The sequence below is a fragment of the Palaemon carinicauda genome, chromosome 23 (assembly GCF_036898095.1).
Source record: "Palaemon carinicauda isolate YSFRI2023 chromosome 23, ASM3689809v2, whole genome shotgun sequence".
NCBI classification, from domain to species: Eukaryota; Metazoa; Arthropoda; class Malacostraca; order Decapoda; family Palaemonidae; genus Palaemon; species Palaemon carinicauda.
The window spans coordinates 100373010-100396007 of record NC_090747.1 but is presented as its reverse complement, the minus strand read 5'-3'; the positions used below and the strand labels follow the sequence as shown (position 1 = coordinate 100396007).

At 40.4% G+C, this 22998-nt stretch overlaps 1 protein-coding gene across 1 annotated transcript in view; it reads left to right on the top strand.

Moving 5' to 3' along the window:
• LOC137617305 (uncharacterized) overlaps positions 1-22998 on the top strand; it is a 150703-nt gene that overhangs the window by 111275 nt on the left and 16430 nt on the right. Inside the window, exon 18 of the mRNA XM_068347310.1 lies at positions 19410-19544. Coding sequence (XP_068203411.1) covers positions 19410-19544 — 135 coding nt within the window. The remainder of the gene's footprint in view (positions 1-19409; positions 19545-22998) is intronic.

The window sequence follows — 22998 nt, the reverse complement described above, 5'->3', positions numbered from 1 at the left end:
TTTATTAGGCCTCTTCGATTAACTTTCCATTTATTATAAACATATAAAAATAAATTTTTATGTTTTGTTTATATGCGACCTTTCCTGATAGTAGGCGGTCCTTACTTGGAACCGAAGTTAATCAACGTTGAGCCCGTTATATCGTATTTAGCCTTTAAAGAATTTAAAACTTTTTAAAATTTAATGTTTTATGAAAGAATTTCTTTGATAGTCTTCGTACTGTTTTCAAAGATGAACCAACGTTTAGTTTTTTAGACTACGCAGTTGTTGACGTTCAGGACGTTCAACATGCGCTCTATCGTTACGATAGAGAGAGAGTGTATCACGGTTTCACTTTGCAGTAAGAGTAAATCGATTCTGACGTTTTGTTCATTCTTTCTTAGCTTAAATGTTTTAAATTCTAAATTAAAGGAACTTTTTATTTGGAAAACCTTTCAGTTTTTTCCTTTAGTCAAATAACATGTTTTTTTGACGATATATAATTGGGCTCTTCTCTTAGGTGCGAAATCAAGAGAGAAAGAGAGAGAGAGATAGAGACGGAGGGAGAGAGAGGAGAGAAAATGTTCCGTTCAAGCGGGTAACGTTTTTCTCGAGTTGCTCTCGTCCCTAGTCGCTGTACGGGGAGGAAGGATAAAACGTTTTTAGTTTTTTATTCTCGTCCCCAGGCTATGTGCGGTGAGAGATTGAAAACGTAGTTATATGAACTAGTGTTTAGTCTCTTTCCCAGCCACTGATTTTTTTTATCTTAAAATATGTTTTCTGTTTTTTGCTGGTATTAATGAGCATTGCCTTATACGACTGATTTCGCAATTACTACCTTTTAATGAAGGGTAGAATTACGTGTTTCAGGTAGAAATCAGTAAAAATTTCGATTTCAGTGAAATAAGTGCAAAACAGAAAATCGATAAAGTGATATGCGCAAAGTGTTACAGTGTTGCGTCCGAGGGTTCGTCTGTTCGTGCTTGTCGTTCACCTAGTCCGGGACCTCTTGCAAGCTCCCAAGCCCAGGGGAGAAGTAATGTCGAACGACTTATGGGTTCGAGAGGCCTTGATCAACGAACAGACGTTTTCCCTCTGTGGTTTCGGACGTATCTACCAAGATCGCCCCACCCACTCTAAGACGAGAGAGCCCATTTATTCCTCGTCTGCGGAAGAGGTTTCTCGTAAGAAACCATGGACCAAGGTCTCGCGGCTTTTTAAGCGCAAGTCGGTCCTTTCCGCGCAAGTCCAACGGCCCAGTTGTAGCCACTGGGTCAGTTCGGACTCGCTGCAGTCTTCCGACGACTGCTCACCTCCTAAGAGAGGCAAAGCGGTACCGCATCAGGCAGTCACACCGTCTGTTGCCGCACCTGCTCCTGTAGACCCTAGTGGTCTTTGCTGCAGACCATGCAGTCTCAGTTAACGTCATTGATGCAGGACTTTCGTGCGGAGAAGGTTGACACTGCACCAACCTCTAGCCTACAACCAACCACGGTTGTGCGTCCTGTGGACGCTGAGGCGACCTTCTCCCGCACTCCAAGAGAGTCCCGCCACCCATGCGTTCCAGTGTACCCTGCCAGCCGCATGTTGACGTTCAGCGACGCACGGAATCTTCCGTTGACGTTCGCGAGGTACAACAACAGTCTAAGTTGTTTTGTTTTGACGCGGTGCGTCAACTTCCGCATTCTAGAGTTGTTTTGACTGCTCAGTCTAGACAGTCAAAGCAGTCTCGAGTGGACACTGTACGTCCTCACACACCTGTTGTGGTTGACAGTTCAGTTGACATTTCACAGACTGTCAAGCAGTTACATGACTTTGCCTTCTGGTCTGCTACTTATGCACCAGTGAGAGACTCACTGAGGTAACCTAGCTTTTATCGGACAAGGTTCCTGTGGATGAGGAAGTTGCTGTTCTCCCTCCTACTGATATTCCCTTGAGGACTCTGTCAGATGGAGAGGAGCCTTAAGCTGCTTAGCCTCCTATGGACTTTAATTAAATCATGATGATTTTTTTAAGGATCTTCGTCCGGATCTTGTAACTGCTGCTCCTCGTTCGCCTAAACGTCAGAACTTACACTAGGCCTAGCTACTTCGAAGCCGTTGTTTTTAAGCTAGTGCTCTCTCGCTCTCCTAGAGAGCGTTACGTTGGCTAGGCGACTGGTTTTTGCACCAGGAGGAGTTTTTAGGGATAAGCCTTTCCCTTCTTTTAAACTGGCTTATAGAGCGAGAGTCTGATATGACACGAGAGAAGTTCTCGGCTTGGGAGTTCATGCCTCTGCCCAGATAGACTTCTCAATTCTGGTAGACTCGCCCTGGCGCCTAGCCAGGAGACGCTCCAAGTTGTTTACAGGTCAACTTCTCAGCTTTTGTCAAGCCTTTGAAGTTTTGCTGTACTATTATGTCACACATAACAAGGCTTTCAGGGATGGTAAACGGTTCCGCCTCAGTCGCTAACCCCGTCTGTTGCCACACCTGCTCCCGTAGACCCTAAATGGGCTTTGCTGCAAGCCATGCAGTCCAAGCTTGCGTCCTTGATAGAGGACTTAAATGCGGAGAAGAACCTTCTGGCCAACAACCTTCCAACCGGTCGGTTGTGCGCCCTGTTGACGCTGAGGTAACCTACTCGCGTCTGCCAGTTGAGGTGGTTCCTCCTTCTGGCCAACAACCTTCCAACCGGTCGGTTGTGCGCCCTGTTGACGCTGAGGTAACCTACTCGCGTCTGCCAGTTGAGGTGGTTCCTCCTTCTGGCCAACAACCTTCCAACCGGTCGGTTGTGCGCCCTGTTGACGCTGAGGTAACCTACTCGCGTCTGCCAGTTGAGGTGGTTCCTCCACCGATGCGACCCAGTGTGGGTTGCCAGTCGCACGTTGACGTTAAGCGACGCTCGGAGGTGGTTGTTGACGTTCAGGACGTTCAACAACCAGCAGAGGTGACTTGTTGTGACGCAGTGCGTCAACCTCAGCAACCCGGTAGGGTGTTGACTGCACAACCCAGACGGTCTAGACAGTTTCGGGTTGACGCTGTACTTTCTCGCGCACCCATGGTTGTTGACAGTTCACAGACTGTGCAGCAGTTCCATGATATTGCGTCCGGCTCCGTCACGCATCCACCAGTGCGACCGGATTCAGCGAGTCAGACGTTGCCCACTCCGTTGCCGTTTCCTCACCAGTTTCGGATGAGGAACCCTCTGATGAGGACGTTGCTGAACAAGACGATCAGCCCCCAGCCCTGCTATCCATCCAGAAGATGCTGAAGAAGGAACGCTGCTCAGTCAGGCTGTGGATGAGTCTGGTAGGGACACTGTCATCCGTGGATCAATTTGTGTCACTAGGAAGACTACACCTCCGTCCTCTTCTATACCATCTAGCTTTTCACTGGAAAAAGGACAAGACGCTAGAAGCGGTCTCGATCCCGGTTTCCGGAAAGATAAAGTCTTGTCTGACTTGGTGAAAGGACTATATCAACCTTAGAGAGGGTCTTCCCCTAACTGTTCAGACTCCCAACCACGTTCTCTTCTCGGACGCATCGGACGTAGGCTGGGGTGCGACATTAGACGGTCGGGAATGCTCGGGATTATGGAACTCGAGTCAAAGGACAATGCATTTCAACTGCAAGGAGCTTCTGGCAGTACGTCTGACCTGGAAAAGCTTCAGGTCTCTCCTTCAAGGCAAAGTGGTGGAGGTGAACTCGGACAACACCACGGCTTTAGCGTACATTTCCAAGCAAGGAGGGACCTACTCTCTGACGTTGTACGAGATCGCAAGGGACCTCCTCACCTGGTCAAAAGGTCTAAACATATCACTAGTAACGAGGTTCATCCAAGGCAACTTGAATGTCATGGCAGATTGTCTCAGTCGGAAGGGACAAATAATTCCAACAGAATGGACTATCCACAAGGATGTATGCAAGAGACTTTGGGCCACCTGGGGCCAGCCAACCATAGATCTCTTCGCAACCTCGATGACCAAGAGGCTCCCAATATTTTGCTCACCAATCCCGGACCCAGCAGCAGTTCATATAGATGCCTTTCTACTAGATTGGTCACATCTAGATCTATATGCATTCCCTCCGTTCAAGATTGTCAACAAGGTACTGCAGAAGTTCGCCTCTCACGAAGGGACAAGGTTGACGCTAGTTGCTTCCCTCTGGCCCGCGAGAGAATGGTTCACCGAGGTACTTCGATGGCTAGTAGACGTTCCCAGAACACTTCCCCTAAGGGTGGACCTTCTACGTCAGCCACGCGTAAAGAAGGTACACCAAGGCCTCCACGCTCTTCGTCTGACTGCCTTCAGACTATCGAAAGACTCTCGAGAGCTAGAAACTTTTCGAAGGAGGCAGCCAGAGCAATTGCTAGAGCAAGGAGAACATCCACCCTTAGAGTCTACCAATCGAAGTGGGAAATCTTCCGAAACTGGTGCAAGTCAGTATCCGTATCCTCGACCAGTACCCCTGTAACTCAAATAGCTGACTTCCTCTTATATCTGAGGAAAGAACGATCTCTTTCAGCTCCCACTATCAAGAGTTACAGAAGCATGTTGGCATCAGTCTTCCGTCACAGAGGCTTAGATCTTTCCAACATAAAGATCTACAGGACCTCCTTAAGTCTTTTGAGACCACGAAGGAGCGTCGTTTGGTTACTTCTGGTTGGAATTTAGACGTGGTACTAAGATTCCTTATGTCAGACAGGTTCGAAACGCTACAATCAGCCTCCCTGAAAGATCTCACCTTAAGGACTCTTTTTCCTGGTATGCTTAGCCACAGCTAAAAGAGTCAGTGAGATTCATGCCTTCAGCAAGAACATCGGATTCTCATCCGAAACGGCTACATGTTCTACAACTTGGTTTTCTAGCCAAAAACGAGCTGCCTTCTCGGCCTTGGCCAATATCGTTCGATATTCCAAACTTATCGTATGGTTGGAAATGAACTAGAAAGAGTCTTATGTCCTGTAAGAGCTCTTAAGTTCTATTTAAAACGAACTAAACCTTTACGAGGCCCGTCTGAAGCTTTATGGTGTTCAGTTAAGAAACCATCTTTGCCTATGTCAAAGAATGCTTTATCCTATTTTATCAGACTGTTAATACGAGAAGCTCATTCCCATCTGAATGAGGAAGACCAAGCTTTGCTGAAGGTAAGGACACACGAAGTAGAGCTGTCGCAACTTCCGTGGCCTTTAAACAAAATAGATCTCTGCAAAGTATAATCGACGCAACCTATTGGAAAAGCAAGTCAGTGTTCGCGTCTTTTTATCTTAAGAATGTCCAGTCTCTTTACGAGAACTGCTACACTCTGGGACCATTCGTAGCAACGAGTGCAGTAGTGGGTGAGGGCTCAACCACTACAATTCCCTAATTCCATAACCTTTTTAATCTTTCTCTTGAAATGTTTTATTATTGTTTTTGGGTTGTCCGGAAGGCTAAGAAGCCTTTCGCATCCTACTTGATTTGGCGGGTGGTCAAAGTCATTTCTTGAGAAGCGCCTAGATTAGAGGTTTTGATGAGGTCCTGTTGTATGGGTTGCAACCCTTGATACTTCAGATCCTAGGGGTCGCTCAGCATCCTAAGAGGATCGCGAGGCTCCGTAAGGAAGACGTACTTAAAAAGGCAGAGTAATTGTTCAAGTCGACTTCCTTACCAGGTACTTATTTATTTTATGTTTGTTATTTTGAATAACTGCTTAAATGAAATATAAAATACTTAGCTCATAATAATGTAAACAAGTAATGCTGGTCTCTACCCACCCCCCTGGGTGTGAATCAGCTTATATAATCACCGGCTAAGTTTAATATTGAAAAATGTTATTTTTATTAATAAAATAAATTTTTGAATATACTTACCCGGTGATTATATATTAAAGGACCCTCCCTTCCTCCCCAATAGAGACCCAGTGGACCGAGGAGAAAATTGGTTCTGTGTTTACATTGAGTACTGAGTACCTGCTCGACAGATGGCGCTGTTGATGTACACCCCCTACCTGCATAGCGATCGCTGGCGTATTTTGAACGTAGAGTTTTTCTGTCGGGCAGCAGAGCTGCAGCTTATATAATCACCGGGTAAGTATATTCAAAAATTTATTTTATTAATAAAAATAACATTTTGATATTAAAACTGATTTTATCCACAATATCAATGGGAAATTCTACCTATACGTTTTAAAGTTGGCTATTTTCAGTCACACTTTTTTTTATTACTATCCGATTTTAATTTTTAACTAGAATTCATTTTAACAATTCCTTGAAAAATAAAACCGAAAATAATAATATTGGTAAAGTATTTTTGCATGCTCATTTCTACTCTTTCTGTATGTCTAGATATCTGTCTTTATGCATGTCTATATTTCTGTCCTCTCGCATGTCTAGATCTCTGTCTTTAGGCATGTCTGTCCATCTCTCCATGTCCATGGGGCAACCTGCATGTCAATATGTTCTAATTGGAAAATTAGTCAAATGGTTTATTTGTGATTAGTTCTATCCTTGCTTATGCACGCAGAACTGCAACCTTGTGAACAGAATCAAAGTATTGCATTTTGCCTTATTATTGCCTGGTTGTATCAATAACTGTTATCATAGATATCTAGATGTGATAGGGTTTCTCATAAAGAGTTTAAATCTGACTTACAACGAAAACGGAATGGCCACCCTTCTCGAGGTTCTTAAGGTTTCTTCCTTTCCTGAGGATGAAAGGAAAGGTGTTGTATTCTTAATTAGAAAATGAGGGGTACTATAATGTTGGTGGCAGCATAGCTGGTTTCAGCTTGTATTAGAAAAAAAAACTGTTGTCCGGTCTGATATGAAATCTAAATTATTTTTTTATTTTCGGGAGTCCAGTTTACAAGTGTTAACTGGTTCACTTAAAATCATTGTTGTAGATTTTTTGTGCTTTCAGTATTACGTCTTTTTTTGTCTCTGAATAAGTTTTAGTAATTTTACTCATTTCCTTACATTGTGTTAGATAGGATTACCTCTTATTATTATTGTCTTTTAACATCTTAAAAGCTCATAGGAGAAAACAAGAAATAAAAATGTGTAGCTGGTGTAAAGGATGCAGGAAAGTCCTTTTAGACTATTTCACTCTGTATTAAGTTTGTATGGTACCATTATTCACATCCATAATAAATAGATTTGATATATTTCATAATTAATCCAGACTTGTCTTCCGTCCCTTTTACACCCTTGAGGTGTCATATTACTTTGAATCAGAATATTATAAGAAAATTTTTCTTCAAGCATTATTCAAGTTATTGTTTACAAATACTGTCTTGTATTTTTTATACCAATTTAACCATCAAATGTCTTTAAGAGTATCCTTCGTTCAGATGATCCATCTATTTTTAAAAACATCCTAGAGACCTTTTATATCCTAGAATTTAGACAACAAAGCTATTATCCTCAGGATTACATTGCATGCTCTATTTTAGGTAGAACTTTTGAGTTTCTTATGAAACTTTATCTCCTCCAATCTGTAGGCATCGTTATTTTCCTATCGCCGCCAGTAGGTAGTGACTTTGTTGAGAAGTATTTTGAGACGAAGCAAATAATATAAGTACCAATTAAGGTTATGTTTCTCTTGGATTGTTCACCACATGGTTATCAACAACTGCTAAGCCTTTTATTAGACCTTTTCCTGTAAAGTACTGTATGTCCTTTACTCGTTAAGTTCACAGCAATAAAATTATGTACAGTACATGTACAGGTTACTTCTTTGAAAATGAACCTATAATATGCCTTCAGGCCTTGAAAGTCCACTCATCAAGAGTTGCATGTGTGTGTTCTATTTTGAATCACTAAAGTTTCGTATGTTATTGTACTCAAAAACTAAACACTGTAGTGTTTGTTCTTGCAATTATTTTCTTAATCAGCAGCTCTTAATTCTCACTTCTAGCATCTAATAAAGCTTTTAATTGTAGTTTGAGAATCTTTCCACATTCTTCTAAAAAGGCAAATGAGGTGTAGCCAACTGTAAATACAGTATAAACATTCTTATATGATTTTCCTATCTTATTTAAATACCTGTATGTACCGAATTGTAGTCGATGTATGTGTATTTAAATATAGTTCAACAGTAGCTTTTGCCTCTTTTTTTTCTGAAATACTGCTAAAAGAAATTTCCTTGAGGTCTGTATGTAATTTATATCAGTAGTGTAAACAAAATATTACTCTAAAATTTCTTCTTTAAAATTTTCCCCTGGAACATAACTGTCGTTTTTATAATAATCTATAAACAGGTTGATAAAAGCAAGAATTTTCTAAGTATTGGCATTCAAAATCCCCGTGAGAGCACCCTAATAAATTTTAATAGTAATAATAATCTTACCATAGAATCCAAGCAATGACAATTTAAGCCGTTAGCCATATACAGGTATTGATGTGCATTATTATTTTCTTAAATTATGTACACTACTTATTTGTAGAATGGGTGGCTCCAGGTAGAGTATGCCTTCAAGTTTCCAGCATTATTTTAGGGATGAGGTTGCAAGGCCCATGCCCTGTCCTTCCCAACCCCCTGAAGTAAAAAACATATGGGTATCTCATTCACAAAAGAATATGTTAACCTCCATTACACCCAGATGTAAATGAGTACCAGTGTCTGCCTGACTCGGTTAAAAGAAAAAAACTATGGCACATACAATCCCATCCCTAAACTTGCTGAGAAATTGGAGGCTTGAACTCTTAAGGTACTGGCTTCTCTCAAAGGGGGTTGATGTATATGATGAAAAATATATCTACACAGTACTGTAAATAATTATAAAATGAGCACTGCACAAAAATTAATATGAATGTTTACTTCAATCTGTATATGTAGACACAGGATTAGGATAAAAGGAGCAGTAAAGTTTTTTGTTTTTACTTTCTGTAAGGGGTTCTAAATAGTTAATTTTAGTGATTATCTTTACACACTTGACTCCTCTTTCTAATATAACTGATTAAATTCCTCTTCACAGTGACTATTTATATAATAGTAAAAAATTGGTATGTTTTCCCATAGTGGTAGTGGCCAGGACCCCAGAGCTTTTCTGGGTCGACCTGTGACGGCCGGCGAAAAAGTCCTTCTTTGTACTCTGATATAAATCTTCCAAATATACCAGAGAAAATTAAAAGCATGGAATGCAGAGGTTACAACCCTCGCGCGAGCACCTTGTTGGTGTCGTATATCTAACAAGGGCGTTTGTAAAACACTATTCACAGGCTGTCTTCCATTTAGATAATCCCTTCATCAAAGGGGGAGGGCCGTGACAGGCCCTAGAGAATACAGTTGGGTTACCCTACCGACACCTACCACTCGCGCTCACCAGGTACATCCTTCTGATTTGGAACTTGCATACAAGTTGAGTTTTTTGGGCACAGTGTTTTTTCGAAGAGTTTCTCGTTATTTCAACATGACTGACGTTGCTACTTCACCCTTACCAATGTTAAGTACCATAGTTTGTTTTGGCAGCTTTTGACAGTACCGGGCATTTGTTCTGTTTCCAATATGGTGGTTTTTAGTTTTGGAAGCGATTGTCCTGCCGAGGTATCGGCAGCCATTTTGGGTTATGTTCGCTTCGGTAAATATTCTAGTTATTTTTGCCCATCTGGTACTCTGTCATCTAGGTTATATCACTTACGTTTTATGGCCTTTTTGTGTTATCATTAATTTTTATTAGTTTTTACTATGGTATTTATTTGCTTGCAAGTTCAATTTGGACCTACGAAGAATAGCGATTTAAAGAATAGCGAATTAAAGTTTAGCGATTTAGTCTGTTAGTTTGTACTCGCCTCAGAGGCTTCGATTTAAGACTATATCCTTGTTTATTTGTTACGTTGTCGTTATTCTTCGTTCTTGGTTATTACAATTACTAAGAAAAGCAATCAATTTTATTAATTTTCTTGTTTTATTGTGTGATGTTAGTTTTTTATTATGTAACCTTGAGAGCGAAAACAGAGACTGCTCGTTCCCTGTTCTACAGATATGAGTTATCCCTTCTCTCGTTTTCTTTGTTAGCTCGAGTAAGAGAGGTGAATTTCCCGTTCTCCGTTTTTATACGATCACGAGTTATTCAGGCCTCCTCTTAGTATCAGAGTTGATGATAGTACGTTTAATATTATAAACGTTTTTATTGATGTGGTTACTGTTAATATAGCTAACACTATTAATAGGTACGTTAGTGTATGAGTCATTAATTGGGGTCGTTTTATACCGACACCCTTAGCTCCGCCTTGAGTTATGCTTAGCTCCGCCTCGAGTTATGCTCCGCTATAATGGATACTCATTGGGTGAGAACTAGTTAACGTACAGGAGCAGATTTTTGGAGTGCAACGGTGAAATCCGGCACTCGGACTCCGGCTGAAGCCTTTTACACACGAACCTTTGTCATGTTTGATCATAATTACACCGTTACGGCCGGCTTCACGGGAGATAACACAATCATTCATTGAGGTTAATGTTATCGTACCGGGGACGGTCACGATATCACGGTGACGGGCCTTTGCTACCGGATCTCCGGTACAAACAGAGATCAAGCAGACGGCCAGAACCGGAGTTAACAATGTGATACCGATGAAGACTTCACAGTTTCATTATTACGGTCCCTTTTTCATCGAATCTCCGGCTTCACTGGAGATAACAGAAACATTCAGTATTAGAGAATGTTATCGTACCGCTGAGGATCACGTTTTCACGATGACGGACCTTTGTCACTAGTTCTCCGTTACAAACAGAGATCAATCAGACGATCAGAATCAGGGTATGAACCCTTTTTCATGAATAATCACAATATCGTTATTACGATCCTTTTCATCGAATCTCCGGCTTAACCGGATATCGTACAGGCGATCAGCATTGAGGTTGATATTAGTTTTCCTCTGGTGTTCACGTTGTCACTATGACGGACCTTTGTACCGGGGATTGTTACCGGAGCTCCGGTACAGACAGAGATCACTCAGACCACGGGTGGCCAATCTCTTGTTTTGCTGTAAAGGAAAGGATTTAACATGAATACAAAGTAAACTGTACTTACTTTAATGACACTGAATTTGCGTTGGTAATATTCATTAGCTATTCTTGAAAGTCCTAATAAAAATATATGAACATAACTATGCCTATATTTATGCATATATTTAATTCTAACTATGTATAAATATGGATAAATATCCATACAACATCGTGTTCAAATAGAAATAAATTGATTATGCCTATATTTATGCATTTTCAATTCTAACTATGCCTAAATATGAATAAATATCCATACAACATAGTGTTCAAATAGAAATAAATTGATTGTGCCTATATTTGTGCATATTCAATTCTAACTATACCTAAATATGAATAAATATTCATACAACATCGTGTTCAAATAGAAATAAATTGATTATGCCTATATTTATGCATATTCAATTCTAACTATGCCTAAATATGAATAAATATCCATACAACATAGTGTTCAAATAGAAATAAGTTTCCACTCAGTACTGGGAACCGAACGTTGGCCCCTTCTAATGAAGGGCCGGGTCGAGACTAACCATGCCATGAGAGGCTATCTAGTGTTCCTTGAAACTCTGGTCAGTGAACAGATGAATCAATAGAATACTAATAGCCAGTAAATAATGTTAGACCCGGTTCTGAACGTCTGAGTCAGGGGTGGCCAACCTGTGGCGGATGCGCCAACAGTGTCACATTTCATGAATACAAGTGTCGAACTATACCCCAAAAGATAGTACATCAAATGACTTTTCTTTAAAATTGATTTTTATGAGTTATACAGCTGATCCCAGCCTGTGAATAGGATCACTAACCAAAGTTCAAGGAACATCCAGACTTATGTCCCCTTTCTGTTACAGAAGGTTCGCCTACATGGTTCCCGTCAGGATGATGATGAATCTCTCTGGCCTGCAAGAGAGGCTCTCCGCCCTTGGGTATCAAGGTTGGGAAGAAATGCTCCATCTAGAGGTCCCTATCTCCTCAGAGTGTCCTCTCTAAGGTTGGACGACGACCCCATGGACGGGCAGGTAGGTGGGGATGAGTTTTGAGCCTTCAGCTTTGCAATTACCTACGTCACCGACCTAGGACCCTTAATGGATCCTGATGTTCATGTTACCCTGCATAAACCGTGACTGCTAAAAGCAACACATTCTAGGGAAAACCAAGGGGCTATGACGGAGCTCAAAAGTATGGTGGTGAGTCGGATCCGTTCAGGAACTCGGAAGTTTCCCCCTACAGCCCCAGGCATATCGAAGTAACCTCCTTCGATAAAAACAACGCATAGAGATTTGCCTTACATGTTCCATATATAGATGGTACCATAAATCTGGATGGCATAGACGTCTTCCCTCTGGGGGACCTAGATTTTACTCCCAGGTACTAGAATTCCCGTTCAACGGATTCGTTCGATTGAAAGAGATTGCCTTGGTTAGGTTAGACAAGGTACCGAAGGTAACAGTATTATTTCCTAAAGGGCAGGCCCGATCTGTCTGGACCAGGATGTTGTCAGTCTGGGGGGTACGATAATTCCAAGATCTGCCCTTCCAATTCGACCTACACGTTTGATGGTCTGATCGGGTTGGTTGTGGGAAATACGTTCTGTCTGAGGCCTCTATCAGACAGGAATCGATAGTTGGTTACCCACTCGTCATCACAGCCTTCCTCTGATTCGACGTCTATGCATCCAAATCCCCCTCATTAGGTGGTCTACCTCACTGATTCCCCAGGTACACAGCCCAACCCCGTTGGGATGTTTTACCTGCATACAGCCCTAGATCCGAACCCTCAGGCTCCTCTCGTGGACACCAGAGAGGAAGCTACAGGAGTAGAAGACAGTCTCGCCATCGAGACGGACCTAGAAAAAAGGGGGCTCGGAGAAGGAAAATACCTAGATTCACCCCCTCACAACGCGGTGGTCCCGGTAGGGGGTAGACTTTACCACTTTCGAGACCATTGGACCTTCGGTCTGTGGGCTCATAGCATAATCTCTAAAGGTTTGTGGTGAAAATGGCCACAAGGTCCTCCTCCTCCACCAGTGACCTTCTCCCAGAAATCCACTCCCACCCTGAAAGAGTACACCACAGGGTTACTCAAGAAGAAGCAATCAAACGGGATCGATCACTGAAGTTCCAAAGCCACCTGTTCACAATTCCGAAGAAAGGCTTGTCGGCATTGAGAGTGGACCTGGACTTGTCAAGCTAAACTCTTACATTCTCTGCGACAAGTTCCGGATGTTGACTATCTCTCAGGTACGGACCTTACTTCCCCGTAGGACCGTCACCACCTCTGTCGATCTTACCGACGACTATTATCTTGCGCCTATAGCTCGAAACTTCTCTTCTTATCTGGGTTTCCGCCTAAGCAGGAAAGCCTTTGTGTTCAAGACATGCCCTTTGGCCTCAACATTGATCCCAGGATATTCACGAAACTGGGAGAGAGAGTGTTAGAACAACTCAGGAACCAAGAGATACAGATCATTGCTTATCTGGCCGGTTGGCTCATTTGGACCCGGCCGGTCATAGAAGGCAACAGAGCTACGAAGGAATTACTTCAATTTCTCGACAACCTGTGATTTCGGGTCAATCTCCAAAAAATCTCGCCTGCAACCATCAGGCCGCTTAGAATGGTTAGCCATTCAGTGGGACCTTTCGAAGCACACGTTGTCTCTCCCTTCCAAAAGGTAAGAGGAATAGTTTCCAAGATCAAAAAATTTTCTCAAACACAAACAGGTGTCCGAAGAGCCTTAGAAAGTATCCTCGGACTTTTCCAATTCACTTCAGTAACAGATCTCCTAATAAAAGCCAAACTCAAAGACATCAATCGAGTTTGGAGAAAGAGAGCTACAGTACCTATAAGAGACATGGTCTCGAAGATCCCCTCTGTCTTGAAAATGAGACTACGCCCATGGTCCGAACCGAAGGACCTCTCCAAATCGGTTCCTCTACAATTCCCACCTCCACAAGTGACATTCCATACAGCCGCGTCTCTAAGTGGATGGGGGGGATTACTCCGAACATCAGATGTTTCAGGTTCTTGGTCACTCTCCATGAAACAGTCCCATATCATTGTTCTCAAAGCCATGGCAGTGTTCTTGACCCTGAAGAGAGACTCTCCTCCGAGGTCGACCCACATCAGAGCAGTGTCAGACAGCACAGACGCAGTACACTACGTCAACAGGGGAGGATCCAAGTCACCCAACCTGAATCAGATCCTGGTCACTATCTTCGCCTGGGCAACAGAAGAGAACTGGTTCCTGTCAGCACCTCACCTAGCGGGAGGCCAGAATGTGAGAGCGGACTCACTATCCAGGACGGATCCACTGGAGTCAGAATGGTCTCTAGACATAATTTCATTCCGGTGGATACTCAGGCTCGTTCCAGGCCTCCAGGTAGATCTATTCGCAACTCAGATGAATCACTAACTTCCTTGTTATGTGACCCCAACCCTGGACCCTCGGGCTTATGCCATGGACGCATTACCCCGGGATTGGAACCATTAGAAGAAGATTTCCCTATCTCCCCCAGGGAATCTTCTAAAAACTTTTACACAAACTACGCTCCTTCCGGGGCGCAGTGGCTTTAGTCCACCTCACTGGCCAAGAACAGTTGGTTTCCTCTCCTCCTCGAGTTGAAACTCAGTCCCATCCGGATCCCGTTCCTCAAACTGACCCGAGTATCCAAACTCACTGTGTCAGATTACTCAAGGATAGCCAAAACTCTAACTTTGTGGACTACAGGAAGTTGGCAGCTCGTAGAGATGCGAACATTGAACCGGAAAACGATCTCTTCATCGAATGGGACAAAAGGGACTCGACAATTCGCCAATATGATTCGGCCGTCAACAACTAGTAGGTCCCCTAAGAGTGCAGACCATACTCGTATGTCCCCGCATTTAGCCATCTCTTTCTTGAGGTTCCTATTTGACAAAGGCCTAACAGTTAGCACTTTAACCACCATCAAGTCAGCTTTGAAGAAGATCTTCCTTGTTGGGTTCAACATTAACCTAGCTGATTCCTATTTCTCATCAACCCCAAAAATATGTGCTAGGCTTCGACCTTCAGTTCGGCCACAAAAGGACTCTTGGTCTCTGAACGGTGTTCTCAAACTTGCGATGGACACGGACAATGAATCCTGCTCTTATATCACTCTTCTTAGGAAGACTTTATTTCTAATGGCTATGGCCTCAGGTGATGGAACATCAGAACTAGCAGCTCTCTCACGAAACCCGGAAAACATAGATTTCCTCCCTTCAGCCGAAGTACTCCTTTTCCAGACAAAGCTTTCCTAGCTAAAAAATGAGGATCCGCAAAATAGGTGCTCCCCTCGGAAGATTATTCTTCATCCCCAGGATTTTTCTCCGTGTACAGTCACACTCTCAAGCCCCTTTTTAGCTAGAACTGCCACCCGCTCGTCTGGCCCCTTGGTTATCAGGGAACAAGGAGGTACTATTTCCATTCACGGTATCAGGCAACAAATCCTCTACTTCATTAAACATACTAATCCGGAATCATTTCCCCAGGCTCATGATATTATTATTATTATTATTATTATTTGCTAAGCTACAACCCTAGCTGGAAAAGCAAAATGCTATAAGCCCAGGGGCCCCAACAGGGAAAATAGCCCAGTACGGAAAGGAAAGAAGGAAAAATAAAATATTTTAAGAAGAGTAACATTAAAATAAATATTTCCTATATAAACTATGAAAACTTTAACAAAACAAGAGGAAGAGAAATTAAATAGAATAGTGTGCCTGATTGTACCCTCAAGCAAGAGAACTCTAACCCAAGACAGTGGAAGACCATGGTACAGAGGCTATGGCACTACCCAAGACTAGAGAACAATGGTTTGATTTTGGAGTGTCCTTCTCCTAGAAGAGCTGCTTACCATAGCTAAAGAGTCTCTTCTACCCTTACTAAGAGGAAAGTAGCCACAGAACAAATACAGTGCAGTAGTTAACCCCTTGAGCGAAGAAGAATTGTTTAGTAACCTCGTGTTGTCAGGTGTGTGAGGACAGAGGAGAATCTGTTAAGAATAGGCCAGACTATTCGGCGTATGTGTAGGCAAAGAGAAAGAACCGTAACCAAAGAGAAGGATCCAACGTAGATGCCTCCAACAATGACTTCCAGAACAGGGACTTTGATGATTTTAAAAAATATACGGGTTGGAAATCCCCTATGGTTGTCAAACGCCAATATCTAAAGATCTTACAGGCACTTAAATACCCGACGATGGCAGAGGGGAGCCTTATCCCTCCCCATTAATCTCCTCTTCTTCCTTTCTTCCATCTCTTCTCTTCTCCCTCCTACCCGCCACTCACACCACGTCGCCGCTCTCCTTGGTAGTTCGTTAGCCCTATGATATTTGCCATGTTTAATTCCTATGGTTTAACTGTTATTGTAGTTACCGTTCCTTTAATGTTTAGATATACTTAGACATGTAAGGTTTGATGCCTTTTGCGATTCGACACTCAGTTGGTTCCTCGTCGTCATTATTATTTAACCTTACGTTCCCTATGTCATTTGGCTGGTTGGTAATTGGACGATTACTTTATTATATCATAGTATTGTCGTACATGGTGATTGTATTCTCCTCATTATGTTATTAATTTATTGGGCTTGGAAGGCATTCTCTGGTACTTTTTCGCCGGCCGTCACAGGTCGACCCAGAAAAGGGATTTTGACGAAGGAAAAATCTATTTCTGGGGAGAGACCTGTGACGCCCGGCGAAACCCTTCCCGATTATTTTTGTACGGACCCACCCTTTCCTTGCCAAGCCATATGTTCTTGCAGAAGGATGACCTGGTGAGCGCGAGTGGTAGGTGTCGGTAGGGTAACCCAACTGTATTCTCTAGGGCCTGTCACGGCCCTCCCCCTTTGATGAAGGGATTATCTAAATGGAAGACAGCCTGTGAATAGTGTTTTACAAACGCCCTTGTTAGATATACGACACCAACAAGGTGCTCGCGCGAGGGTTGTAACCTCTGCATTCCATGCTTTTAATTTTCTCTGGTATATTTGGAAGATTTATATCAGAAAAAGTACAAAGAAGGACTTTTTCGCCGGGCGTCACAGGTCTCTCCCCAGAAATAGATTTTTCCTTCGTCAAAATCCCTTTTGTTTATTTGTTCAACTTGCCTATTTTTTATTTTTTACTCTTGTTTGTTGATTTCAGAATCTCTTTGATATTTATTTTAATATATTCAATCTTATTTTAGGTTCCTTTCTCACTTTTAGACATCTAGAGAATATCAGTAAACCATCTACTTTTTTTACCCAAGAGTCAACTTGATTATAGATCATCTTTAATGTTATATGTGCTCTTTCATCAATGGAATACTTAGGGTATGATGAATAGGATTATACAAAAAAATGTACCTCGGTACAGTAGTTTAACAAACTGATAGAAAACAATATCTGAACTAAATTTAATACTTCGGCAGCAAATTGCAAGACAAGGGTTAATCAAGTTGGACTTAATTTACTGTACTATTATTCTACTCTTAATGTAGTACTGCAATCATTACAAATATTTATTTTAAGAATTACCATAATCTCGGGAAATTAGGTTTATCATTCTCACATCTTATCCTCAATCTTCAACAGTTGACTGTATAGTACTTTATGGCTATTAAGTAAAATTCCAGTTTGTTTGTTTATTGTTAATAAGTAAAATTATGTGTCCTTTGTTTATTGGCAATCGGTAAAGTTACAGGTTTTTCAACATGAATTGTGGGCGTCTGCACAATTTCTTTATTATTGTTTGATTATCATATATCAGTAAAACTTCTATGTTTACAATGAGGAGAAGTCTTTCCCAGCTCAATTGAAATGTATCTGAATTCACTATACAGTATTTTATCGATAGGTTAACTGAAATGTATTCCTATCCCTCCTTGTGTTTTAGTTAGTTGGGTGATACACACCACAGAAAGAAAGGGTTGCTTTATGTATTTCGCATCTAGATTCAAAACTCAAAGCGATGATACAATACGCATGGTGATAAGACTCTAAACTGTGGGGAAAGAGGCTTGGATTGTATAGAGATAGGCTGTAGGTAGCTGCAATCCAAAGTACTGTATTTTTGTTCCTGACATATATCCAAATGTTTGTGCCCAGGTCTCGATAAACGAAATCTCAAATTGATGATAGGTTATTCTTCGCTAATGAAGTTGTTTTACAGGCACATCTACGTTTTTCAGTCTTTACTTTTCTACCTCATATGGTGTTCTTGAATAGAAATTTTTGATCCCCGGAAGTGACCAACAAGATTTTTTTTTCATGAAAAAAACACTTTAGTTATGACATTGCTGTACTACTTGCTATAGTTTTTTACCCGTGTTAATGTGATTCTTGTGTGTAATTTGTGAGTACTGTATACTGTAGTGTCTATAATATGTACAGCAAACTTTAAGATGAATTTTCATCCTGCAGTCACCACTAGTTATATTTTTTATATTTCCTTTCATAATTATAATTAAGAAACAAAATCTATATGGTCGCAAGTGTCTGTATGTTAAATTCTCATATTCACAAAAAGAGCCTGTATTTTGGCGTATTAAGAAAATATTTCCTCCGTCTTATTGAAAGCTTAAGGTTTTGGTATTGGTTAGAATATACAGGCTTGATTGAAGTGCTGTACATCTAATAAATGCAGGTGATATATCTGGAACACACCAAAAGAATTGCATTGATGATGCTTGAGTGAACTGTCCCTCCCTGTCCTAGGTGAGATTTTATTGGTAAATCAACAGATCAACATTTTGCCATGAACTTTTGTGTAATTTTAAAGATTTGTCATGAGCTGTTATGTATTTACACATCTTTAGCACTGCATAGTGCTGTATTGGATACTTCCATTAGAGATTGATGCTTCAGAACACCATTCAGAAGAAATTGATAAGAGCAGGCTAGAGATTCTTTGTTTATTACTTAATTTACTTAGGGCTTTTATTTGTTACAGGTACATTACTGTAGTTTTCATTACTGTATGCCTCGGTTCCCAAAGGTAGCTAAAGCGAGCGTTGGGAATTTATGCCATACTGAACTAGCAGTGTTCTCACATTGTAATGTTATGCCGATTAAAGAATTATCATTCAGTATATTACAGTATTTAAACACTATATATCAGAAATGAAATATATGAAGGCCAATATGTGCCTTTACAATGTTATTAAATATGGAACATAATTTTTGTCAAATAGTACAGCTCTGACACAATTTTATCGTATATTGTAACTACAGTACATTTTACCTAGTTAATTTTTGTGTATGAATTATAGTATATTTTATTTCTTATAAAATGTTTCTGAAATATCCATAATTTTATGTCAATTTAATTTCATTTGAATTATTCAATTTTACCCCACCAAAAAAATGGCATGCCCCAACCTTTACGTGCCCTCCACGTTTTGTGGTGCTGTGTCCTGATCGTGATTCTTGACCCTGTGTGACGTGTGATGCCCTTCTGTGACTTGTGCGTAGGCGAGTGCGATGACCGATGGCATTTACAGAGAGACCAGTCCTGAAAATGGAGGTTCAACAAGACCCCCTGCAATTATTAGGTCACCTTCAGAAGCAAGCCTCAGTGGTTCTGACGATGATGAGCCACTCTTCATGGTGAGTTGATGTTTCATTCAACTGAAAACCAAAAAATATGTGCAAAAATCATAGTATAAGTTAGAGTTGGATAACTGTGTAAAAGCTATGAACTAAACTTGCACTAAACTACTCCCACTTCCACTGCTAATTGCACTGTGCTTCTCTAGTAGTTTATGCTGGGTTGAAATCCAGCGTCCCTTTTTTAAAACTTCCTCACCACTCGAACCTTAGTTTGGTCATGCTTGCTCTTTGGCAAACCTATCTCTTGTAGAATTATACTCTTCTATTCTACCTTATCTCTTGGTAATTATGTGTGGTAGTTTTAACAATACCAGGCCTCAACAAAATGGAGTAGCCTGCATTCATCTTTCAACCTATGCCATATGGTCCAAAACTGTAAATGTCCTTAGCCTCTTCCAGTCCTAACTAGGTAACTGTAGAGCTACCTCCCATTTTAAATAGCCATTCTTAGGCTGTCTGCTTTCTGGTGGTATTTGTAGAAAGATTCTAAGTTCCTTCTACTTCCTTCCTTCTGTATTCTCAATTGTCGTATCATGTACCCCTTAGTGCATTTCAAAACCTTGAGATGTACAAGGTATTCTTTTAATCTGAAAGGTGTGTCATTTTGAAGTAAGCCACCTTTTTCACGAGTTTGAATTTGTATTCTTTATGAAGTTTATTATTTATCTCTTGTCCACTTACACACAACTAATGGTTTTTAGCTCATCAGGTGCAAGAGATGAAAGAGAAAGGTATTCCTTTTTCTGGTTTGAATGAGAATAGAATCCCCAAGTACCCTTATGAAAAAGTAATCTCATAATAATTTCTGAACAGCCTGGACACACAGCAACATTTTTAAAGTACACTTATTACTTTATCCCTTTTTTTTTACTACAGTAGTACCTTAGTTTATGAGTATATATTTCAGGGAGCAAGCTTGCAACCTCAAATGTGCATAAATACACATAGTATCATTTTAAAGATTTTGTAAGAGTAATTATTCAACAATTTATAACCCTTAATATGATAAATGAATAGATACTAAATATGATAAATGAATAGATACTAATAATTCACGATGAAAAATAGAAATACAGGGTAATTGACAAATTAACTCACACTTGTACCCTTGAGAAGAGTTGGGGCTAGAGTGAAGGAGACCAGAGGAGGAGGAGGAGGGAGTTATTGCTTTGAAGAAGAATCTCTCTCCATGAGCAGTTCTGATAAAATCTTGGGAGTTTGTTCTCTGAAACGACGTTTGCTATCACTAACGCTTAATTTATGCTACATTATTTTTACTCTTCCGTTTAGTTTTGTCAAGGAACTTACCTAGAGACCAGTGCTTTAGTCATTTGTTTAAAATGTTCTGAAAATGAAGTGAAAATCACGGAACACTGCGTTTTTATTTTTTACTAGTCTTGTTAGTACTTATCCACAAAAAATTACCATATGGCCCAAACTTGTTGCTTGATACTGTACACTGTGAACCAACTTGAATTTGTATGATCTTATACCAATTTTCTCATATTCAAAGTTAGCCTATTCGTAAACCGAGGTACTACTATAACATGTTAGAAATAAGAATGTCCAGTAATTACATATTGTTTTAAATCTCAATTTTTTTTCTGAGTACACAAGGGTATAAAAGTATGAGGGGGGGGGTTTGTTTGACAATAAAAGAAAAATTTTAATAGAATTTACAGTATTATGAAGAAAATATGAATGTTTCTTGGTCTCGTCTGGCAAAGGCAGTCTGTTTTTTTAACTGGTTGAGGTAATTTATTCTATATCTGAAACAAGAATTTTTCCATATTTGTTGATACTAATTAATACTGTAATATCATTTTAAAAAGGCTTGGTCTCTTCTCTCACAAGTCTTCATATCTGTGTCATGTTCACAAAAATTTTGTAGTTTGTTGCTTTTCGACCTTTTTCGGGAACCTTTTGATATATATTTATGTATAAAAACATTTTAAGTGAAAATTTTAGAAATAATGTTATAATATGTCTGTGGTTAAACTATTCCCTCTGTTTGAAAGTAGTTTTAGCATGTAGTTCTCTTCATACTGTGTTGTCAGTACAGTATATTCTTATAGTTATTTACTTCAATACTTCTTATAATTACCACTGTATTCCAAAGCGTTAGAATATCTTGTTTATATATATATATATCTATGTCCCCAGCCATGTTTATATATATATATATATATATCTATGTCCCCAGCCAGGGTAGCTGCCTTGACAGGTACTACCCTAAGGAATAAGTATACACTGGGGACAGTTATTGTGGCAAGAGTCTGTATACCTTATTTTTCAATATTAAACTTACCCGATAATCATGTAGCTGTCAACTCCGTTGCCCGACAGAATTCTATGGAGGGATACGCCAGCTATCACAATACTAGAAGGGGGTGTATTTACCAGCGCCACCTGTGGCCAGGTACTCAAGTACTTCTTGTTGACACCTCCTCAATTATTCCTCTGTCGTGCTTCCGGCAAGACGTTCTGGGATACGCTTATGTTCTTGGAGTATTTTCACGACTTTGGTGAAGTATTTCTCTTTGATTTCGGCTGTCGCTTTACTGGAAACTTCTATATTAGCTTAGTTAGCTTTTGGAATTAATTTGATTAATTATGGTGACGAAGAGAGTATGAACTCTCGTTCACCTTTCAATGGCCGACCCTTCCCTTAGACGGAAGTGTTGGTGTCTAAGAGAGTATAGACTCTCTTTCTTAATTTTGCTTAACAAAAGTTATAGATTTATTTTATATCTCTCTGCCTCTTATAGGCCTCTTCGATTAACTTCCTTTTATTATAAACTTATTAAAATTAATTTTTATATTTGTTTATATTCGACCTTCCTAATAGTAGGCGGTCTTTTCTTGGTACTGAAGTTAATTAACATTGAGCCCGTCATTTCGGTTTTACCTGTTAACATATTATGCTATTTCCGCCACAGAGTTTGAAAGAATTTCTTTGATAGTCTCGTACTTTTTCAAAGTTGAACTAACGTTTTGTTTTGTCTCTGCAGTTGTTGACGTTCAGAACGTTCAACTTGCACTCTATCGTTACGATAGAGAAAGAATGTTCACGGTTTCACGTTGCAGTAAGAGTAACCGTGTCTAGCGTTTTGTTCATTCTTTCTTAACTTGATGGTTTTGATCCTAATAAAGGAACTTTTCATTTTGGGAAATATTTCAGTTTTTTCCTTTAACAATAATATGTTTTAACGATATATATGATTGGGCTCTTCTCTCAGGTTCTAAGTCAAGAGAGAGAGAGAGAGAGAGAGAGAGAGATAGAGACGGAGGGAGAAAAATAGGATAAACGTTTCATTCAAGCCTGCCAGGCGTACGAGTAACGTCGTTATCGTTTTTGCTCTTCTCCCTAGTCTCTTTAGGGGAAGAAACTAAACGTTTCTAGAGTGATCTAGTGTTTAGTCTCTTTCCAGCCACTGATTTATCTTTCATT